The sequence below is a fragment of the Notolepis coatsorum genome (assembly GCF_963971535.1).
Source record: "Notolepis coatsorum genome assembly, chromosome: 4".
Taxonomy (NCBI): Eukaryota; Metazoa; Chordata; class Actinopteri; order Aulopiformes; family Paralepididae; genus Notolepis; species Notolepis coatsorum.
Window position 1 is genome coordinate 143,142,141 of NC_140168.1, and position 20,085 is coordinate 143,162,225.

At 46.2% G+C, this 20,085-nt stretch overlaps 1 protein-coding gene across 1 annotated transcript in view; it reads left to right on the top strand.

The window, feature by feature from the left end:
• capgb (capping protein (actin filament), gelsolin-like b) overlaps positions 1-20,085 on the top strand; it is a 98,675-nt gene that overhangs the window by 31,053 nt on the left and 47,537 nt on the right. Inside the window, exon 2 of the mRNA XM_084312997.1 lies at positions 10,396-10,589. Within this exon, the coding sequence (XP_084169123.1) occupies positions 10,396-10,589 (194 nt within the window). The remainder of the gene's footprint in view (positions 1-10,395; positions 10,590-20,085) is intronic.

Sequence of the window (20,085 nt, forward strand, 5' to 3'; positions counted from 1 at the left end):
TTGACGGTTATTGAGAGTAAAATGAGTTTGATGAACCAGTGATGTCTTCGGGGACATTGAATTCGTGTGTCAATGAAATTATATAAGACAAGGTATTGCTATTTTTCCTCATCATTTCATGGTGAGACTCGTCACAAAATAAATAGATGGTATTACAAAAGACCGTAGTATTTTGTCACTGTCCAAAATGTTAAATATACCACATGTAACCATGAGATATGATTGTTATCATTCTGTCACTTTTACCTTTTCCTGGGAATCATAAAGACAATAGAAATATTTCTTTACAGCACAGGAGTGAGATAACGCAGAATAGATGTTGAAACTAAAGGCTTATTTATCTCAAGTTTGACAATAGTAGTCTGTTGAAACAAGAGACAGTGATGTAAGGAGAGAGAGATATATAGACGTACACTGTGTGGAATGTGACATGATAGAACCTGCATGCAGTACAGACACACACCCTACTTTGTACAATGACGTCAGTTCAGTTCAGTTCAACTTTATTATCCCAGATGGGAAACTTTACTTGCAGTCAGGAGCACAAGATAAGAAAAAAAAGCATCACTAGTACAGATAACCTCTCCTGGACATGTATACAGAACACAACAACACACAAAGCAATGTCTAAAGTGTAAGATTACATGTGCAAACTGAGCAGGGTTACGGCACAGGGAACATATTTAAAGTAATAGATTACATAATGATAAATAACAATGCATTTTATTTATAAAGCACACTTTAAAATACAATGTAATGTCAGGCGGTCAGGTGGCGTAACGGAGATTGCGTTCGTCACCAAACCCCGGAGCGGCTAGATTCGCCTGTTCGAATCCAGCTCACAGCTCCGGGGTTGTCACCAGCTTGGCTGGCCGTCTGCACTGATACAATTGGCTGTATCAGAGGGTGGGAGAAGCTGGCGGGGTGGGTCTGGGTCGTTGTAAACAGCGACTCCTACAGTTCGGTCGGGGCGCCTGCTAAGCGCGGATAGGACTTGAGTGGGATAGTGTGATCCTTCCACACGCTACGCCCTCTCAGTGAGAATCCACGCTGCCATGTGAAAAGAAGCGGTTGATTGGCTGGACGTGTGTCGGAGGAAACACGTGATAGCCTCCACTCTCCCAGACCGACTGTGGGGGGTAAGTGCGCAGCGACCAGGAAGGGGATTGGGAATTGGCATAACGACTAACATTGGGATGGGAGAAAATCGGAGGAAAATGGAGGGGGGAAAAGATAATAAAAAAAATTAAATAAAAATACAATGTAATGTCAAGGTGCTTTAACATGGCATACTAAATAAAAATGTACATCATAATAAAACATTAAAATGCAGATCAATTAAAACAATAGAATGGCCTTCAGTTTTGATTTAAAAAACAGTAATGGAGTCTGAGGCCCTAGTTGTTTCTGGGAGCTGATTCCACAGTCGTAGGCCCAGTGCTGAGGAGGCACATTCTCTCATAGTTCTCGGCTTTGACCGGGGCGCGGTGAGGAGGTCTGAACAGGTCTGAGTGTCTGGGGCGTGGTGAGGAGGTCTGAGCAGGTCTGAGTGTCTGGGGCGCGGTGAGGAGGTCTGAGCAGGTCTGAGTGTCTGGGGTGTGGAGAGGAGGTCTGAGCAGGTCTGAGTGTCTGGGGCGCGGTGAGGAGGTCTGAGCAGGTCTGAGTGTCTGGGGCGCGGTGAGGAGGTCTGAGCAGGTCTGAGTGTCTGGGGTGTGGAGAGGAGGTCTGAGCAGGTCTGAGTGTCTGGGGCGCGGTGAGGAGGTCTGAGCAGGTCTGAGTGTCTGGGGCGCGGTGAGGAGGTCTGAGCAGGTCTGAGTGTCCGGGTCTGCGGTGAGGAGGTCTGAGCAGGTCTGAGTGTCTGGGGCGCGGTGAGGAGGTCTGAGGAGGTCTGAGTGTCTGGGGCGCGGTGAGGAGGTCTGAGCAGGTCTGAGTGTCCGGGTCTGCGGTGAGGAGGTCTGAGGAGGTCTGAGTGTCTGGGGCGCGTTGAGGAGGTCTGAGCAGGTCTGAGTGTCCGGGTCTGCGGTGAGGAGGTCTGAGGAGGTCTGAGTGTCTGGGGCGCGGTGAGGAGGTCTGAGCAGGTCTGAGTGTCCGGGTCTGCGGTGAGGAGGTCTGAGTGTCCGGGTCTGCGGTGAGGAGGTCTGAGCAGGTCTGAGTGTCTGGGGCGCGGTGAGGAGGTCTGAGCAGGTCTGAGTGTCTGGGGCGCGGTGAGGAGGTCCGAATATCCAGGTCTGTGGTGAGGAGGTCTGAGCAGGTCTGAGTGTCTGGGGCGCGTGTTGCTTATTGACAGCGGAAGAGTGCAAAAATGCTTCCGCATTCGTCACCGCACGCCAGTACGGTAATGCGCCTTTCCTTTCGCCCCGCTCAGACAAATGCATATGTACATTGCAACACAAACGCAGCATTTCCGCGTACATTGCAACGAATCACTTGGAGTTTGAAAGTGATATCAGAAGAAACTACTCAACCTCGGCTGTCTTTAACTATGAGTGAACACAACGCATTGTAACGTTAACGCAGCTGTCAACTGTACTTTACTATGGAATATACATGTATATTATCGTGACGCGTCGTCACAGACTAAACAGTGTTGTGAACACAACACATTGTAACGTTAACGCAGCTGTCAACTGTACTTTACTATGGAATATACATGTATATTATCGCGACGCGTCGTCACAGACTAAACAGTGTTGTGAACACAACACATTGTAACGTTAACGCAGCTGTCAACTGTACTTTACTATGGAATATACATGTATTGTTAGAAAATGTTTTGGATCTAAATGACTTGGAGTTTGAAAGTGATATCAGAAGAAACTACTCAACCTCGGCTGTCTTTAACTATGAATGAACACAACACTCTAACTCACCATGTTTAGATAATAAAGTACTCAACCTCTACTTGTCTACTGTCTGACTGAACACAACACTCTAACTTACCATGTTTAGATAATGAAGTACTCAACCTCTACTGTATTTAACTATGAGTGAACACAACACTCTAACTTACCATGTTTAGATAATGAAGTACTCAACCTCTACTGTATTTAACTATGAGTGAACACAACACTCTAACTTACCATCTTTAGATAATAAAGTACTCAACCTCTACTGTATTTAACTATGAGTGAACACAACACTCTAACTTACCATGTTTAGATAATAAAGTACTCAACCTCTACTGTATTTAACTATGAGTGAACACAACACTCTAACTTACCATGTTTAGATAATGAAGTACTCAACCTCTACTGTATTTAACTATGAGTGAACACAACACTCTAACTTACCATGTTTAGATAATAAAGTACTCAACCTCTACTGTATTTAACTATGAGTGAACACAACACTCTAACTTACCATGTTTAGATAATAAAGTACTCAACCTCTACTGTATTTAACTATGAATGAACACAACACTCTAACTCACCATGTTTAGATAATAAAGTACTCAACCTCTACTTGTCTACTGTCTGACTGAACACAACACTCTAACTTACCATGTTTAGATAATGAAGTACTCAACCTCTACTGTATTTAACTATGAGTGAACACAACACTCTAACTTACCATGTTTAGATAATGAAGTACTCAACCTCTACTGTATTTAACTATGAGTGAACACAACACTCTAACTTACCATCTTTAGATAATAAAGTACTCAACCTCTACTGTATTTAACTATGAGTGAACACAACACTCTAACTTACCATGTTTAGATAATAAAGTACTCAACCTCTACTGTATTTAACTATGAGTGAACACAACACTCTAACTTACCATGTTTAGATAATGAAGTACTCAACCTCTACTGTATTTAACTATGAGTGAACACAACACTCTAACTTACCATGTTTAGATAATAAAGTACTCAACCTCTACTGTATTTAACTATGAGTGAACACAACACTCTAACTTACCATGTTTAGATAATAAAGTACTCAACCTCTACTTGTCTACTGATGTTAGCTCAGTAGTGCTCAATCAATCAATCAATCAATCAATCAATCAATCAATCATGTACCTCGGCGCAGCTGAATAACAGTAGGAGTGATCGCCTGCTGCGTCCATCACGTGTGCGTGATTAATATGAACCAAAGCATGTGATTAATATGAACCAAAGCGTTATTATGAACCAAAGCGTGTTAATATGTGTCGAACCAAGCGGGGATCTCATGCGCGAGCGCGGCGCGAGCACCTCGCGGGCACCGTGACCTCGCGAGCACGCCGGTGCACCTGGGCGAAGGAAAAGGAAAGGCGCATTACCATACTGGCGTGCGGTGACGAATGCGGAAGCATTTTTGCACTCTTCCGCTGTCAATAAGCAACACGCGTCTGGGGCACGTGAGGAGGTCTGAGCAGGTCTGAGTGTCCAGGTCTGCAGTGAGGAGGTCTGAGCAGGTCTGAGTGTCCATTATGTGTACAAATTGAGCAGGGTTATTGCACAGGGAATTATATTTAAAGTGCTAGATTACATGTACACAGGGAACTAAGGAGTTTTTACTCCTATTGCACTTAAACAGGCGTTCCCTAAATCTATGACCGGAGGGGGGGGAGTTCTCACGGAGAGCTTGCTGGTCAACGATCGCCGGTGCGGTAAAGGTGATGCCTGGTGTCGTGTTACATAACAATGATGTCATGCAGCTCATGGTCTTTAACCAGAGACACTTAACTGGTTCTCCTCGTAACTAACAGCCATTCTCATTTCTCATATCTCATTTCTCATTACCCCCCCCCCTCTAGCTTTGTTCAGAGGAACCATGCGGCTCCATTTTATTTAAACTTGAAAGGCAACTGAATGTTTCCCTCATTTACAGTCACGTCGAGTGTACATACAGAAATGAGCACACAAAAAAAGCATATAAAACCACACAGAATATGAAATCATAACGAGGCTAAAAGCAATTCTAACAAATCAATTAAAACACGTACAACTTGATTGACAAAGGTTGGAGATCAACCTTTCAGGGGGGCTAGAGGGGCATCATCAGCTAAATGCAGATTTACTCTGTTCTTAGCAAACTCAGTGGACCTTGTACTGTTGTTATACAAAAGTGGATACATCTTTTTTGCCTATGTCCCTAACCAAGAGTGTAGGTCTGGTTCCAACATTGGAGGGGGACACTTGAAGTGGGGGGTCTTGGGGCCCCTCCCCCAGACATTTTGAGCATCAAACACTTCACTTCCTGCATTCTGGTGTACCTTTCTGCACAGATTTGTGCCTTTTCTGCATCAATTTATGTTGGAAATGTAGGGCGGCTGGGTGGCGCAGCGGACACTGCGCTCGTCACCAACGCAAGAGACACCGGGTTCGAATCCGGCTGTCTGCGTTGCCTCCGGCTTGGGCCGGCCGTCATACTAACTCATTTGGCAGAGCCAGCGGGTGGGAAGTCGAAGGGTGGTAGTCTGGTCGTTGTGAACAGGTCGGTTGGGGCGCCTGCACAGCGCTGGCAGGTGAAAAGATGTGACAGGCTGCCTCCACATGTATCGGAGGGGACATGTTATGCAAGGCTTCTACCCTCCCTACAACCGGCCAGTGGGGGACATATGCGAGCAATGATCAGGACAGGGGAGGGAGAATTGGCACGAGAGGTAAATTGGGATGGGGAGAAATATCACAGAAAAAGGAGGAGAAAAAGTAGATAAAAAAAATTATGGTGGAAATGTCTTTCTTTTTGTAAAGGAAAAGACAACATTCATGTACCCGCTGACACGAATATAATGGAATATAATGCAGTAAGTCTCTCAGGCATTCTGTATTTCTTTCAAATATGTATTCTATTTATTCTATAGTTACAGGTAAGAAGGATATATAAATGTTTTGACCCCCTTACTTTTTTACCTCTTTTGGGGAGGGGGCTGTCTTTAATAGTAGCTATATTTTTTGAGGGGGACACATTGACCTCTTCTCAGTATTGAGGGGGACATTGTCCGCTGCAAACCCTCCTAAATCTACGCCTTTGTCCTTAACTGACCCGACTGGCTGACTTCTCCTGTTGAAACACGCTGGTGTGGCTGAGTGTCGTGACAGCCGCTCCGGCTTCACCAGGCTTGCCTGCTCTTGTCTGTACTCGTCTCTAGTGTTCCTTATCCCAGAATCAAGGAAACCTTATAAAGGAAGGAAGGATCATCACGTCACTGTGTAGCGTGTGAACGCACATCGGTGTCAAGTGTGGACACTTTCAGTTCGGCCGGCATTGAGTTGAAAGGGATCAGCCGTCTCCTCGTTTATGTCATTTACCTCGGATGTCAGAATCATCTGCTATTTGTTGCCTAACTTGCCTTGTTAACTAGCTAACGTTTGGTTGTATATATTGGTTGATGTATATTTCCTCATAGAGCTTGTATATCTGTATTACAGGCTTCAATAGAACTGGCACCAAAGTCTCACACCAAGCAGAACATAGAACACTGGTATTCAGACCCTTCCTTCTTTTATAATTTCCTTGACCAGAATAAGGAAGCAGAAGAGAGAACGGTACTCTCCCTCCTGTTGTTGCAACTTAACCATTTCCTTTGTTGCCAGTGTGGCAACATGAATGAATGAATGAATGAATGAATGAATGAATGAATGAATGAATGAATGAATGAATGAATGAATGAATGAAAACTTTATTTAACAGATTGCAGAATGGGTACAATACAGTACGGCTCAATACACACAATTGTTAAGGGGATGCAGACCTGAGAAAGACGTTTGTCTTGTTTACATCAGGGTCCCCCATTTTCAATTCATATAGACATTTATGACATACACAACATACATGACATTTATGGCATAGGGACATATAGGTATTTAGTACTGATACATTTGTGACATAAACGGTATTCAAATATACAGTACTGTTACCCCTAGATCCTGACAGAGTATATACATATGATGGGGAGGGGACTGTACATTAGGAGGGGATGGGTGGGTGATAGAGAAATATACATACGGTGGGGTGGAGACTGTACATTTGGAGGGGGTGGGTGGGTACACTAACCAAAACCTTTTTATTTTATTTTAAAGAAAGAGTAGGAGAGACGCAGGAGAGAAGGTTCTTTATTGAATCACTAGGAAGGATGAGAGGGAGACAGAGTAGGAGAGACACAGGAGAGAAGGTTCTTTATTGAGACACTAGGAAGGATGAGAGGGAGACAGAGTAGGAGAGATGCAGGAGAGAAGGTTCTTTATTGAGACACTAGGAAGGATGAGAGGGAGACAGAGTAGGAGAGACACAGGAGTGAAGGTTCTTTATTGAGACACTAGGAAGAATGAGAGGGAGACAGAGGAGAGAAGGTTCTTTATTGAGACAGTAGGACGGCTGAGAGGGAGACACCAGAGAGAAGGTTCTTTATTGAGACAGTAGGGAGGCTGAGAGGGAGACACCAGAGAGAAGGTTCTTTATTGAGATAGTAGGACGTCTGAGAGGGAGACAGAGTAGGAGAGACACAGGAGAGAAGGTTCTTTAGTGAGACAGTAGGAAGGCTGAGAGGGAGACAGTAGAGGAGACACAGGAGATAAGGTTCTTTATTGAGACAGTAGGAAGGCTGAGAGGGAGACAGAGTAGGAGAGACAGTAGGATGGCTGAGAGGGAGACAGAGTAGGAGAGACAGTAGGATGGCTGAGAGGGAGACAGAGTAGGAGAGACAGTAGGATGGCTGAGAGGGAGACAGAGTAGGAGAGACACAGGAGAGAATGTTCTTTATTGAGACAGTAAGAAGGCTGAGAGGGAGACAGAGGAGAGAAGGTTCTTTATTGAGACAGTAGGAAGGCTGAGAGGGAGACAGAGCAGGGGAGACACAGGAAAGAAGGTTCTTTATTGAGACAGTAGGAAGGCTGAGAGGGAGACACAGTAGGAGAGACACAGGAGAGAAGGTTCTTTATTGAGACCGTAAGAAGGCTGAGAGGGAGACAGAGTAGGAGAGACACAGGAGAGAACGTTCTTTATTGAGACACTAGGAAGGCTGAGAGGGACACAGAGTAGGAGAGACACTGGAGAGAAGGTTCTTTATTGAGACAGTAGGAAGGCTGAGAGGGACACAGAGTAGGAGAGACACAGTAGAGAAGGTTCTTTATTGAGACAGTAAGAAGGCTGAGAGGGAGACAGAGGAGAGAAGGTTCTTTATTGAGACAGTAGGAAGGCTGAGAGGGAGACAGAGCAGGGGAGACACAGGAAAGAAGGTTCTTTATTGAGACAGTAGGAAGGCTGAGAGGGAGACATAGTAGGAGAGACACAGGAGAGAACGTTCTTTATTGAGACCGTAAGAAGGCTGAGAGGGAGACAGAGTAGGAGAGACACAGGAGAGAACGTTCTTTATTGAGACCGTAAGAAGGCTGAGAGGGACACAGAGTAGGAGAGACACAGGAGAGAAGGTTCTTTATTGAGACAGTAAGAAGGCTGAGAGGGAGACAGAGTAGGAGAGACACAGGAGAGAATGTTCTTTATTGAGACAGTAAGAAGGCTGAGAGGGAGACAGAGTAGGAGAGACACAGGAGAGAATGTTCTTTATTGAGACAGTAAGAAGGCTGAGAGGGAGACAGAGGAGAGAAGGTTCTTTATTGAGACAGTAGGAAGGCTGAGAGGGAGACAGAGCAGGGGAGACACAGGAAAGAAGGTTCTTTATTGAGACAGTAGGAAGGCTGAGAGGGAGACAGAGTAGAGAAGGTTCTTTATTGAGACAGTAGGAAGGCTGAGAGGGAGACAGAGTAGGAGAGACAGTAGGATGGCTGAGAGGGAGACAGAGTAGGAGAGACACAGGAGAGAATGTTCTTTATTGAGACAGTAAGAAGGCTGAGAGGGAGACAGAGGAGAGAAGGTTCTTTATTGAGACAGTAGGAAGGCTGAGAGGGAGACAGAGCAGGGGAGACACAGGAAAGAAGGTTCTTTATTGAGACAGTAGGAAGGCTGAGAGGGAGACAGAGTAGGAGAGACACAGGAGAGAACGTTCTTTATTGAGACCGTAAGAAGGCTGAGAGGGAGACAGAGTAGGAGAGACACAGGAGAGAAGGTTCTTTATTGAGACCGTAAGAGTAGGAGAGACACAAGAGAGAAGGTTCTTTATTGAGACAGTAGGACGGCTGAGAGGGAGACACCAGAGAGAAGGTTCTTTATTGACACAGTAGGAAGGCTGAGAGGGAGACAGAGTAGGAGAGACACAGGAGAGAAGGTTCTTTATTGAGACAGTAAGAAGGCTGAGAGGATTCCATGCTAGGCCAGCAGGGGCACTTGTGGCTTCAGAGTCGGGTGATTTCACCTTAGTAGAAGTTGTGAAAACCATCAGTCTTCCCTCAATCTAAAGTCATCTACTAGTAAACTATCGTCCACTGCTCTCGCTGTCATCGGACGTCAACACCACCATTCCTCCCAGGTGTCAGGTTCCTCATTCCTATGTCTTATGTCTTATATGATGCTGCTAAAATTAGGATCCTGGGTGCAAGAAATTTGATTCATGATAGAAAATGTAGTCTTTCCCAATTCTTTGTCTCTTACATATATTCAGCTTTAACTGCCTTTATAAATACTTCTTTATAAAGAAATCCTCCTATACCACTACAGCACTAGTGGCTCAGGAGGTAGGGCGGTCGTCTGGTAATCGGAAGGTTCCCGGTTCGATTCCCTCTCCTCCTGGGCAGCGTGTCGAAGTGTCCTTGAGCAAGACACTTAACGGCTTAACAACTGCTCCCGATGAGCAGGTTGGCACATTGCATGGTCGCCTCCACCGCCTGTGTGTGAATGTGTGAGTGAATGGGTGAATGTGAGGAACTGTAAAATTGTAAAGCGCTTTGGATAAAAGCACTATATAAAAATGCACCATTTACCTCTATAGCTCTCCCTTCCCTTACAAATCAAATTTATTTGTAAGGCCCGACAACACACGTTAATGTCCCCATGGGCCGGACACGTCTTCTTTAAACAAGTCAAGAGGAAAACATCACAATAGGTCAAGAACAAAACACCATAAAGTAAAAAAAAAAATCAAATAAATGCAAAATAAATGCAACACTCCCAGACATACCCCACGCGAAGGTAAGGAAAAACTCACTAAAACCTAGCAATAGGAAAAAATGCACCACAGGCAATGTGGAGGAGAGAAACCTTAGAAGGGCCGTTCAAGGGGGGGAATCTCCCTTCTTAGATGTTGGTGATAGTAGTGTTGCAGTAAAACAGGCAAGCAGTTGGTAAAGCATGCACTCACATGTGTGAGTAAGTGCATGCGATAGCAACTGAACATTTTGAAAGATTAAAGATAGAGCTGATAGCGGATCTATTTGAGGCTAAGGGGGTTATATTTCTCACCCATCTTATCTGACCACCAGCCCTCTCTCTCTCTCGCTCTCTCTCTCTCTCTCTCTCTCTCTCTCTCTCTCTCTCTCTCTCTCTCTCTCTCTCTCTCTCTCTCTCTCCGCAGAATGCTTCCGTTCCAGGCAGCCCCGGGACAGTTTGGGCCGGAGGTGCAGAAGCCGGGCCTGACGGCGTGGCGGGTGGAGAAGCTGAAGGCGGTGCTGCTACAGCCCACAGAGGTCGGGGCGTTCTTCAACGGAGACTCGTACCTGGTGCTGCAGCACCGCGGACACATGGGCGCCGACATCCACATGTGGATAGGCAAGTGTCACTCACCTGGACTCACCACATCATCATCATGGGAAACCAAACCATCTGCCAGCCAGACAAAATGGACCCCCCCCCCCCTAGAGAGATATTTGTCTTACCAGAAAGCGTCTATCCCCAGGCCATCAGGATGCTCAATGAACAATGAACAATAATAACAGATCATCAAATACACCCACATCCACACGCACACACTCACTTTAAATAAACAACACACTGTAGCACCCACTTTGCCCACTTTAGACACTAACACACTTTATATTTATTGGCATCAATCTCATGCACCTCCTTGCACCTGGCCTTACCAGGCCTCAGGCCAAGGGCGATATTAGTCTTACCAGGCTTCAGGCCTAGGGGGTTATTAGTCTTACCAGGCCTCAGGCCAAGGGCGATATTAGTCTTACCAGGCCTCAGGCCTAGCGAGATATTAGTCTTACCAGGCCTCAGGCCTAGGGGGATATTAGTCTTACCAGGCCTCAGGCCAAGGGAGATATTAGTCTTACCAGGCTTCAGGCCTAGGGGGTTATTAGTCTTACCAGGCCTCAGGCCAAGGGCGATATTAGTCTTACCAGGCCTCAGGCCTAGCGAGATATTAGTCTTACCAGGCCTCAGGCCTAGGGGGATATTAGTCTTACCAGGCCTCAGGCCTCGGGAGATATTAGTCTTACCAGGCCTCAGGCCAAGGGAGATGTTAGTCTTATATTAGGTGGTGCAGGGGTCGCTGTGGTTCCCTTCCATGTCAACAGACTGTTGATAACATGTATCTCTAACCGTGCTATGTATGTTATGACCTGCACCTATGACCAGAGAGCAGTGTGAGACGCAAGACATTCATCTATGATTCTCTTAATAAACATTTGAGACAAAAAGACAAACTAGTGTTGGCTAGAGTTTGGAATGGAGCACAGTGAGTGTTATGCGTTCAACGTTTAGGAAACTCATCTTAGAACTCTTGCTCGTGCAATTTCCGATGAGCGGCGTGGAGGTGACTCAACGCGTAGCCTTCGTAAATAACCACACAGGCGGCCAGGCGGGTCACTTCCCTTGTAGGCTTCCTCTATCTAGTCAAGCCGCTCGCCAAGTCCCCTGTGTACACGCCATGCCTAATTACGGCCCACTTTAGACACTAACACACTTTATATTTATTGGCATCAATCTCATGCACCTCCTTGCACCTCATTGCACCTCACCACCACAAGGTGGCACCACAAGCTAAGCTATACCTCACCATTTCTACACTGTACTGTATCTGCATTGTATAGACTGTACATATACTGTATATATGTATATTGAAAATTTTTGCTTTGTTTACACTTGTTTACATACTTGACTTTCTATTTTATACTTATATTATACTATTTTATACTATCTTGTTATTTTATCTAGCACACTCTCAGGAGCAAAACAGAAAGAAGCATTTCATGCAAAAGTATTCTGTATTTCTGTATGACAACTAATAAAGAAACTTGAACTACCAGGCTTCAGGCCAACAGATATTTTAGTCTTACCAGGCTTCAGGCCTAGGGAGATATTAGTCTTACCAGGCCTCAGGCCTAGGGGGATATTAGTCTTACCAGGCTTCAGGCCAAGAGAGATATTAGTCTTACCAGGCCTCAGGCCTAGGGGGATATTAGTCTTACCAGGCTTCAGGCCTAGGGAGATATTAGTCTTACCAGGCTTCAGGCCAACGGAGATATTAGTCTTACCAGGCTTCAGGCCTAGGGAGATATTAGTCTTACCAGGCTTCAGGCCAAGATAGATATTAGTCTTACCAGGCCTCAGGCCTAGGGGGATATTAGTCTTACCAGGCTTCAGGCCTAGGGAGATATTAGTCTTACCAGGCTTCAGGCCAACGGAGATATTAGTCTTACCAGGCTTCAGGCCTAGGGAGATATTAGTCTTACCAGACTTCAGGCCAAGAGAGATATTAGTCTTACCAGACTTCAGGCCTAGGGAGATATTAGTCTTACCAGACTTCAGGCCTAGGGGGATATTAGTCTTACCAGGCCTCAGACTTAGGGGGATATTAGTCTTACCAGGCTTCAGGCCTAGGGGGATATTAGTCTTACCAGGCCTCAGGCTTAGGGAGATATTAGTCTTACCAGGCTTCAGGCCTTGGGGGATATTAGTCTTACCAGGCTTCAGGCCTTGGGGGATATTAGTCTTACCAGGCCTCAGGCCAAGGGGGATATTAGTCTTACCAGGCTTCAGGCCTAGGGGGATATTAGTATTACCAGGCCTCAGGCCAAGGGCGATATTAGTCTTACCAGGCTTCAGGCCTAGGGGGTTATTAGTCTTACCAGGCCTCAGGCCAAGGGCGATATTAGTCTTACCAGGCCTCAGGCCTAGGGGGTTATTAGTCTTACCAGGCCTCAGGCCTAGGGGGATATTAGTCTTACCAGGCCTCAGGCCAAGGGAGGATATTAGTCTTACCAGGCTTCAGGCCTAGGGGGTTATTAGTCTTACCAGGCCTCAGGCCAAGGGCGATATTAGTCTTACCAGGCCTCAGGCCTAGCGAGATATTAGTCTTACCAGGCCTCAGGCCTAGGGGGATATTAGTCTTACCAGGCCTCAGGCCTCGGGAGATATTAGTCTTACCAGGCCTCAGGCCTCGGAGATATTAGTCTTACCAGGCCTCAGGCCAAGGGAGATATTAGTCTTACCAGGCCTCAGGCCAAGGGAGATATTAGTCTTACCAGGCCTCAGGCCAAGGGAGATGTTAGTCTTATATTAGGTGGTGCAGGGGTCGCTGTGGTTCCCTTCCATGTCAACAGACTGTTGATAACATGTATCTCTAACCGTGCTATGTATGTTATGACCTGCACCTATGACCAGAGAGCAGTGTGAGACGCAAGACATTCATCTATGATTCTCTTAATAAACATTTGAGACAAAAAGACAAACTAGTGTTGGCTAGAGTTTGGAATGGAGCACAGTGAGTGTTATGCGTTCAACGTTTAGGAAACTCATCTTAGAACTCTTGCTCGTGCAATTTCCGATGAGCGGCGTGGAGGTGACTCAACGCGTAGCCTTCGTAAATAACCACACAGGCGGCCAGGCGGGTCACTTCCCTTGTAGGCTTCCTCTATCTAGTCAAGCCGCTCGCCAAGTCCCCTGTGTACACGCCACGCCTAATTACGGCCCCCGCGGTACAACCCCCCCACCCCTCCTCCCTCCCCCGCCTCCCGTTAATGGTGATGGACGACACACTAGACGCACCACTGACCCGACGCGGTGAGGGAGAGGCTGGACGAGAGACGGACGATGAGACGGGAGGATGAGAGGAGGGACACAGAGGAGGGAAGGGCTCCCGGGGGAGTAGGGATGGGCAGGTTTGTTGTGCGACGTTCATTAAAGATGCAGCAGGACCGTGTCAGTACTCAAATGTGTGTTGTTTCCAGCATGTATCCTGTGCTTAGGTAACACTAAGCTGATTGTCACCGTGCGGAGAGGGCTCTCTCGTTGCTCAAGCGTGCATCTCTCTCACCCCTCACTCCACTTCGCTGTCGTGACCCTTGACCCCTGTGTTGTCATTCTCTATCTCTCTTTATCATCCCTCTCCATCTCTCTATCTCTGTCCATCCCTCTCTCTATCTCTATCTCTCTCTCCCTCTATCTATATCTATCTCTGTCTCTCTCTCTGTCTCTCTCTCTCTCTCTCTCTCTCTCTCTCTCTCTCTCTCTCTCTCTCTGTGTCTCTCTCTCTCTCTCTCTCTCTCTCTCTCTCTCTCTCTCTCTCTCTCTCTCTCTCTCTCTCTCTCTCTCTCTCTCTCTCTCTCTCTCCACCCCTATATGTATAATTATGTGGTGGTTCAGCCGCTGCATCGATGCTATATGTACAGATATTAGGGGTGTAACGGTATGTGTATTCGTCCCGCGAATTTACGGTACGGGCGTCACAGTGCGGTACACGCAGCCATACGAAGAATACGTGTCATGCAGGTGAAACTAGGGTTGCACATTTTACAAATCTATGCTCAATATCTTTACTTTACTTTACACTGGCTTACATTGATCTTTAACGTTGAATATTAAGCTTGTATTGCCAAATGTAGATGATGAATAAAACGTTGAAGCTTAGGCACAATGTCAAGCAGACAGAACAAATTAACAACGGGGCACTGACACTCTGCACTCGGCTCTCCCCTCCTCCCCTCCCGTTTACAACTACACAGGCTAGGTGTGCGTAAAACAAAACCATGAATGAATTATATGTTTGTAATACAGCAGGGTCATTACAATTTTACAGTTTTCTTTAGTTTTCTTGTTCGCCCAATAATGGTAACCAATGGAAAGACACACACGCCGACTTTCTCCTGCGGACTTTCTAACAGCTGATCAAAAAGGGGAAAAAAAGCACTACATACATATTGATCATCTGAGCTCCTCTCCAGTTGCTGCTACTGTGTTTAAATCCAAAATATTGATAAATCCTCTGCCATTGTTGTGTAACATGTCATCTGTACTCTAGTCTTCTTCAGTCTCGGCTTCACGTGAATTTAAATCCTCTCTACAAGTGAAACTGAAACTAAGTTGGTGCATAAATTGTTAAGGGGGCAGTAGGCAATTAATTTACTCAGTGGATGCCTGAACACAGAATGACACCAGTATCACTGACTACCACGGCAAGCCTATAGAATACTATTCTATTTAATAATAATTATTATAATAATAATTATAAATATTCTTTTCCTGTTGTACCGAACTCGTACCGAACCGTGACCCCAATACCGAGGTACGTACCGAACCGTGGCTTCTGTGTACCGTTACACCCCTAACAGATATAGATATAGTATCTACAGATATGTAAAAAGGATTATATGCAGGTATATACAGACTGTAGATATATACATATATATACGTGCGTGCGTCCGTGTGTGTGTGCGTGCGTGTGTGTGTGTGTGTGCCTTTTGCTCTAACACGTGCATTCTGCAAAGACCAGCCCCGATCTGCCTCTGATTGGCTCTGATCATCACCCTGAAATTCGTCTAGCATCAACTTTCCGAATTGAAACGATAAATAAGCACAGAGTCTCATACTGGTTTCATAATACAACGTTTCCGAATGGACGTTTGGATTAAACAAAGGTATGTTATGCACGTTAATTAAGCTATGTAACATTAGAGCGCAGCTAACGTTAAGATAGCAGGAGCTGTCTGCCAACAAAGTTGTTTCAACAAATATATTCACGGGCGGCAAGGTGGTGTAGTGGGCAAGGCACTCGCCACCAACGCAGGAGATGCTGGGTTCGAGCCCAGCTCTCGGCGTTGCTACCAGCTTGGCTGGTCGCTCATACTAACACAATTGGCAGTGTTAGGGGTGGGAAAGCTGGTGGGTGGGTCCTGGTCGTTGTAAACAGCGACTCCTACAGTTCGGTCGGGGCGCCTGGACAGCGAGGGAAGGATCTGGAGGGAGGTAGTGTGACCTTCCACACGTTACACTCTCCCAGTGAGAGTCTGCGCTGCCAGGCTGGCTGCCGGCTGGCTGCACATGTGTCGGAGGAAGGCATGTGATAGTCTCCGGCCCATACCTGTCAACAGTCCCGTTTTTCCCGGGATTGTACTGTATTTCAACCTTCTTCACGCCCTGTTCACGGTTCACGGAATTGGCAAGTTTTTTCAAAAAAAAATTTAATTTTTTTTTATTTTTTTATTATTATAATTTTTTTTTAAACTCATACAATATATTGGGTCGCACCTAAATCGGCAGGGTCGGTCGGCAACCGGAAACAAACTAGTGGAGATTTAGGATTCACTGACTGTACACTGTAAGAAAAAAAGCTGCAAGAAAACTAAATGTCTGGCATCAATGGTTTCCAAATAGTGTCAAATTACAGTAAAATCAAATACATTTACAGATTACAACCTTTATTTAATGGTTAATATTTTGATAAAAGGTCATTTACTGTATTTTTATAGCATTTACACTTAAAGTAGGAAAACAAAAGTAATCTGTAAAATAATACAGTGAATTTCCTTAATACAGGTTTTGACCAGCAGATGGCAGCGACGAGGCAGCTCCATTGGGAGGGGGCGGGGCCGGGTGGGAGGGGGCGGGGCTAAAATGTGTACGTTTTTTCTCCTGCCAATGTTGACAGCTATGCTCCGGCCTCCCGGACCAACAGTAGGGGGGGTGCGCAACAACCAGGAAGGGGGTTGGGAATTGGCATAACGACTAACAGTGGGGATGGGAGAAAAATCGGAAAAATAGGAGGGGGAAAAAAAGATAATAAAAAATAATAATAATAAAATAAAAAATGTATTCACAAAATGGATTATCATTCAAACGTTATTGAAGCCTCCGGCCCGTGACCAGTAAGTAGGTACTACTACTCAACTGCAGCAATGTGTGCTATGTGCGCTATGTGCCTTATATCATTATATGACGACACACCAGTACGCAATGCTGTGGAGAGGTACAACACGGTAGAGCCAAGTGCCAGCTTGGATTAGTGTCCACTGAAGTGGTGGTCAGACCACACTGCTGTCTATGGTAAGCTGGCCCACATTGCCCTGAAGTACTTGGGGACCCCTGTCTCAACTGTCCCATGCAAGAGACTGTTCTCTTTATCAGGCCATATTGTACAGAAGAAGAGAGCTAGTTTGTCACCAGCCAATGTGAACAAGCTGGTCTGCCTGAGTGACTGGTGAAAGAAGGAGAAGTAGAGATTGGACTGATTGAGTCAAGCCATGTCACATAGCTACTGAGTGACTGTACTGGTAACATTATTTGTGTTCTGAATAAAACAATTTATTAAACACAAGTACATCTTATTGAACATTATTTTGATATTTCATTACCAATTATCATAGCAAAACGGCTTTTTCAAACAGTCTGTAATGCATTTTAAAAACGGGAGATGGGCTCATGGTGTAATGGGCCACCTGGCCTGAGAAACGTAAGGAGGAAAGAAAAAGTAAGGACTTACTTCTGGTCATTATTTGGGTAGAACACACATATTTTGAATGCCTTGGGCAGACTTCAAATGAGCCATTTTAATCTAGATTAATCTAGATTAACTCCAGGATTGCAGATAGATTAATCTAGATTTAAAAAAAATAATCTATGCCCACCTCTAATATATATATACAGCATTATTGTACATGCTATCATACAGAGTTATATGGGTTATATGATTGATTGAAAACCTTTATTTATCCCCGAGGGGAGATTCAGATGTCCTTTACAGCATAACAGCATAACAGCAATTTAAAAACAGTTAATACATAACATACACTTATTAGTATGTGTTAAAAACAAGATGGACAAGTACACAGGGATAAATATAGCTAAAATAGGACTAAAATATAGCTAAAAAGTGGTGAAAATAAAAAGAAACAAGTCCAATCATGATGTTAAATAATTAAATTAATTGGTTACAGTCCACAACCCAGCTCCTCCAGTCCACGGCAGTTGGCTTGTCCTGGCCCTGCCTGGTTGTGGAGCCTGATTGCCACCGGCACAAAGGACTGCCCAAAGCGCTTTGTGGTATGTCGGGGGGGATAAGTCTGTGGCTAAACGTGGACCGCATTGCGGTCAACTCATCATAGAGGGGGTGGCAGGGGTTCTCAAGGATAGCATACAGCTTCCTCCTCAACCTCCCCTCTGCCACCACCTCCAGACTGTCCAGGAATTTGTAGTAATATATTCGTACTGGCATCGCGTCCCGCTCTTAAGCCATACCGAGATATACCTCATCTCATGTACCTAGTGTACTCCATCAACGAATAAAACTAATACACCCATCACCTGCCAGGCCCTGCCCCTAGTGGCGTACTATATAGTACTAGGCGTGGTCACCACTCACTCTTCCTCTATTTTCGTTTCCATCATAGCGGATGCAAGACACCCTATGCAACTAGTTGTTATGAAAAGTTTAGAGAAATTGCGTAATATTGAATGCTTACCGGAGATTTGCTTACCCCTGGAATCTTCGAGGCATGTTCCAACGACACGTCGGGCCTATTCTGATGTTTCCTCATCTTGTGGCAGCAGATCGAGGGACAGCGTGCAAGGTAGGCCCTGTGTCATCAGGCATTGATGCTAGTGTTAGTAATGCTGGTTGTGTTGTTACACAACCGAGTTGTGTGTCGGCGCCAGGGGCGGGATGGCTTGGTGAACGTTCCCCTGAAGTGGACGGTTTCCAGGCGATCCTGGAGCGTGCTGCTAACACTAATGCTAAAGCTAATGCTCTTAACCGGTTCATTGATGAAGGTCAGTCGGTAGCTAATGTGGGGGGTTTTGCTGAGTCCTATTTACCCTTTTTTAGGATAAATGGGTTGACAACAGGGTGCAGGGCGGGTGTGCCGTGGCTAAGTATCCAGGTAGCTTTGATCCTGTGCCCCGGCGGGGTTGGACGGTGTCCAACCCGGAAGCCGATGCTTGAGAGCAAATCGGCTCGGCGGGTGGCAGTATGGATGGAAGAGAGCTATACTGCTGCAGGATGGTATTTAGCGGCGGCCAGTGTTGTGGCTCAGCTGACTATTTTCCTGTCCACATTAGCGTCGGGTAGTGGGGCTACGGGACCAGCCGACGCTGAAAACATTTTGCATGTTTATGGTGTTATAGAGATCTTTACTCAGTCGCAAGCTATAACTGCGGGGAGGATTAGGATGCTATCAACGCTTGTTAATAGGCATGTCTGGTTGGAGCAATCTCCTCTTGGGGAAGAAGAGAGGTTTTCTCTCCTCATGGCTCCTTTTTCCACAGAGGGACTTTTTGGTCATTCTGCGGAGGCGCAGGCGGTTGTTGATCTGGGTCCCACACCGCCTCACGCTATGCAGCCAGAGGTTGGAGCATGGCCTCGTCAGCGACTGTGGCGAGGCCCTCGACAGGCGGCCATGTTTCCCCCGCCAGTGGTACCCTGGGCGGAGAGTCAACAGGGGTCCACAAGGCAGACAGCCTTGGCGGCCGAGGGATCGGCCATTTTGTGTGTACTCGGCTTGGGAAATACAAGCCGTCGTCATTCTGCCACGAACAGCCCGCTTCCCGTTCACTCCTCTCTCCGTTACCAACGGAAGCGGGGCTCTGATCGTTTTCCTTTGGCTGCGGGCCGTGAACCTTCTTTGAAGCGCATGCAGCCCCACTTTTCGCTTCTCATGGGGACAGGGGCTGACACCCAGTTGATGGCTGAGCCTGTCCGTGAGAATGTTGTGCTGTCGCGTGGCTCCCGCACCACACGTTGTGTGATGGGTGAGCCTGGTGTTATGGCTGCCACTATTTACAGTGGTCAGCAGGGGGACTCGAGGCCTCTTCGTTTGAATGCTCAGCACGGGTTACCCCGGCCTCGCCTTCGCCAGGCGGGGTATCATGCTGATGCCTCCCACTCCCGTGAGAGCGGCAGTGGTCTGCAAAGAAGAGGCGAGCGTGATTTGGGTGATAGCAATATCACTGCAGGGCTACGGCGTGTAGGAACCCATGGGGTCCTCACGCCTTGCATGTCTAGCTGTAGAACAACTCCTCAGCATGCGCTAGAGGGGTGTTCAGGGGG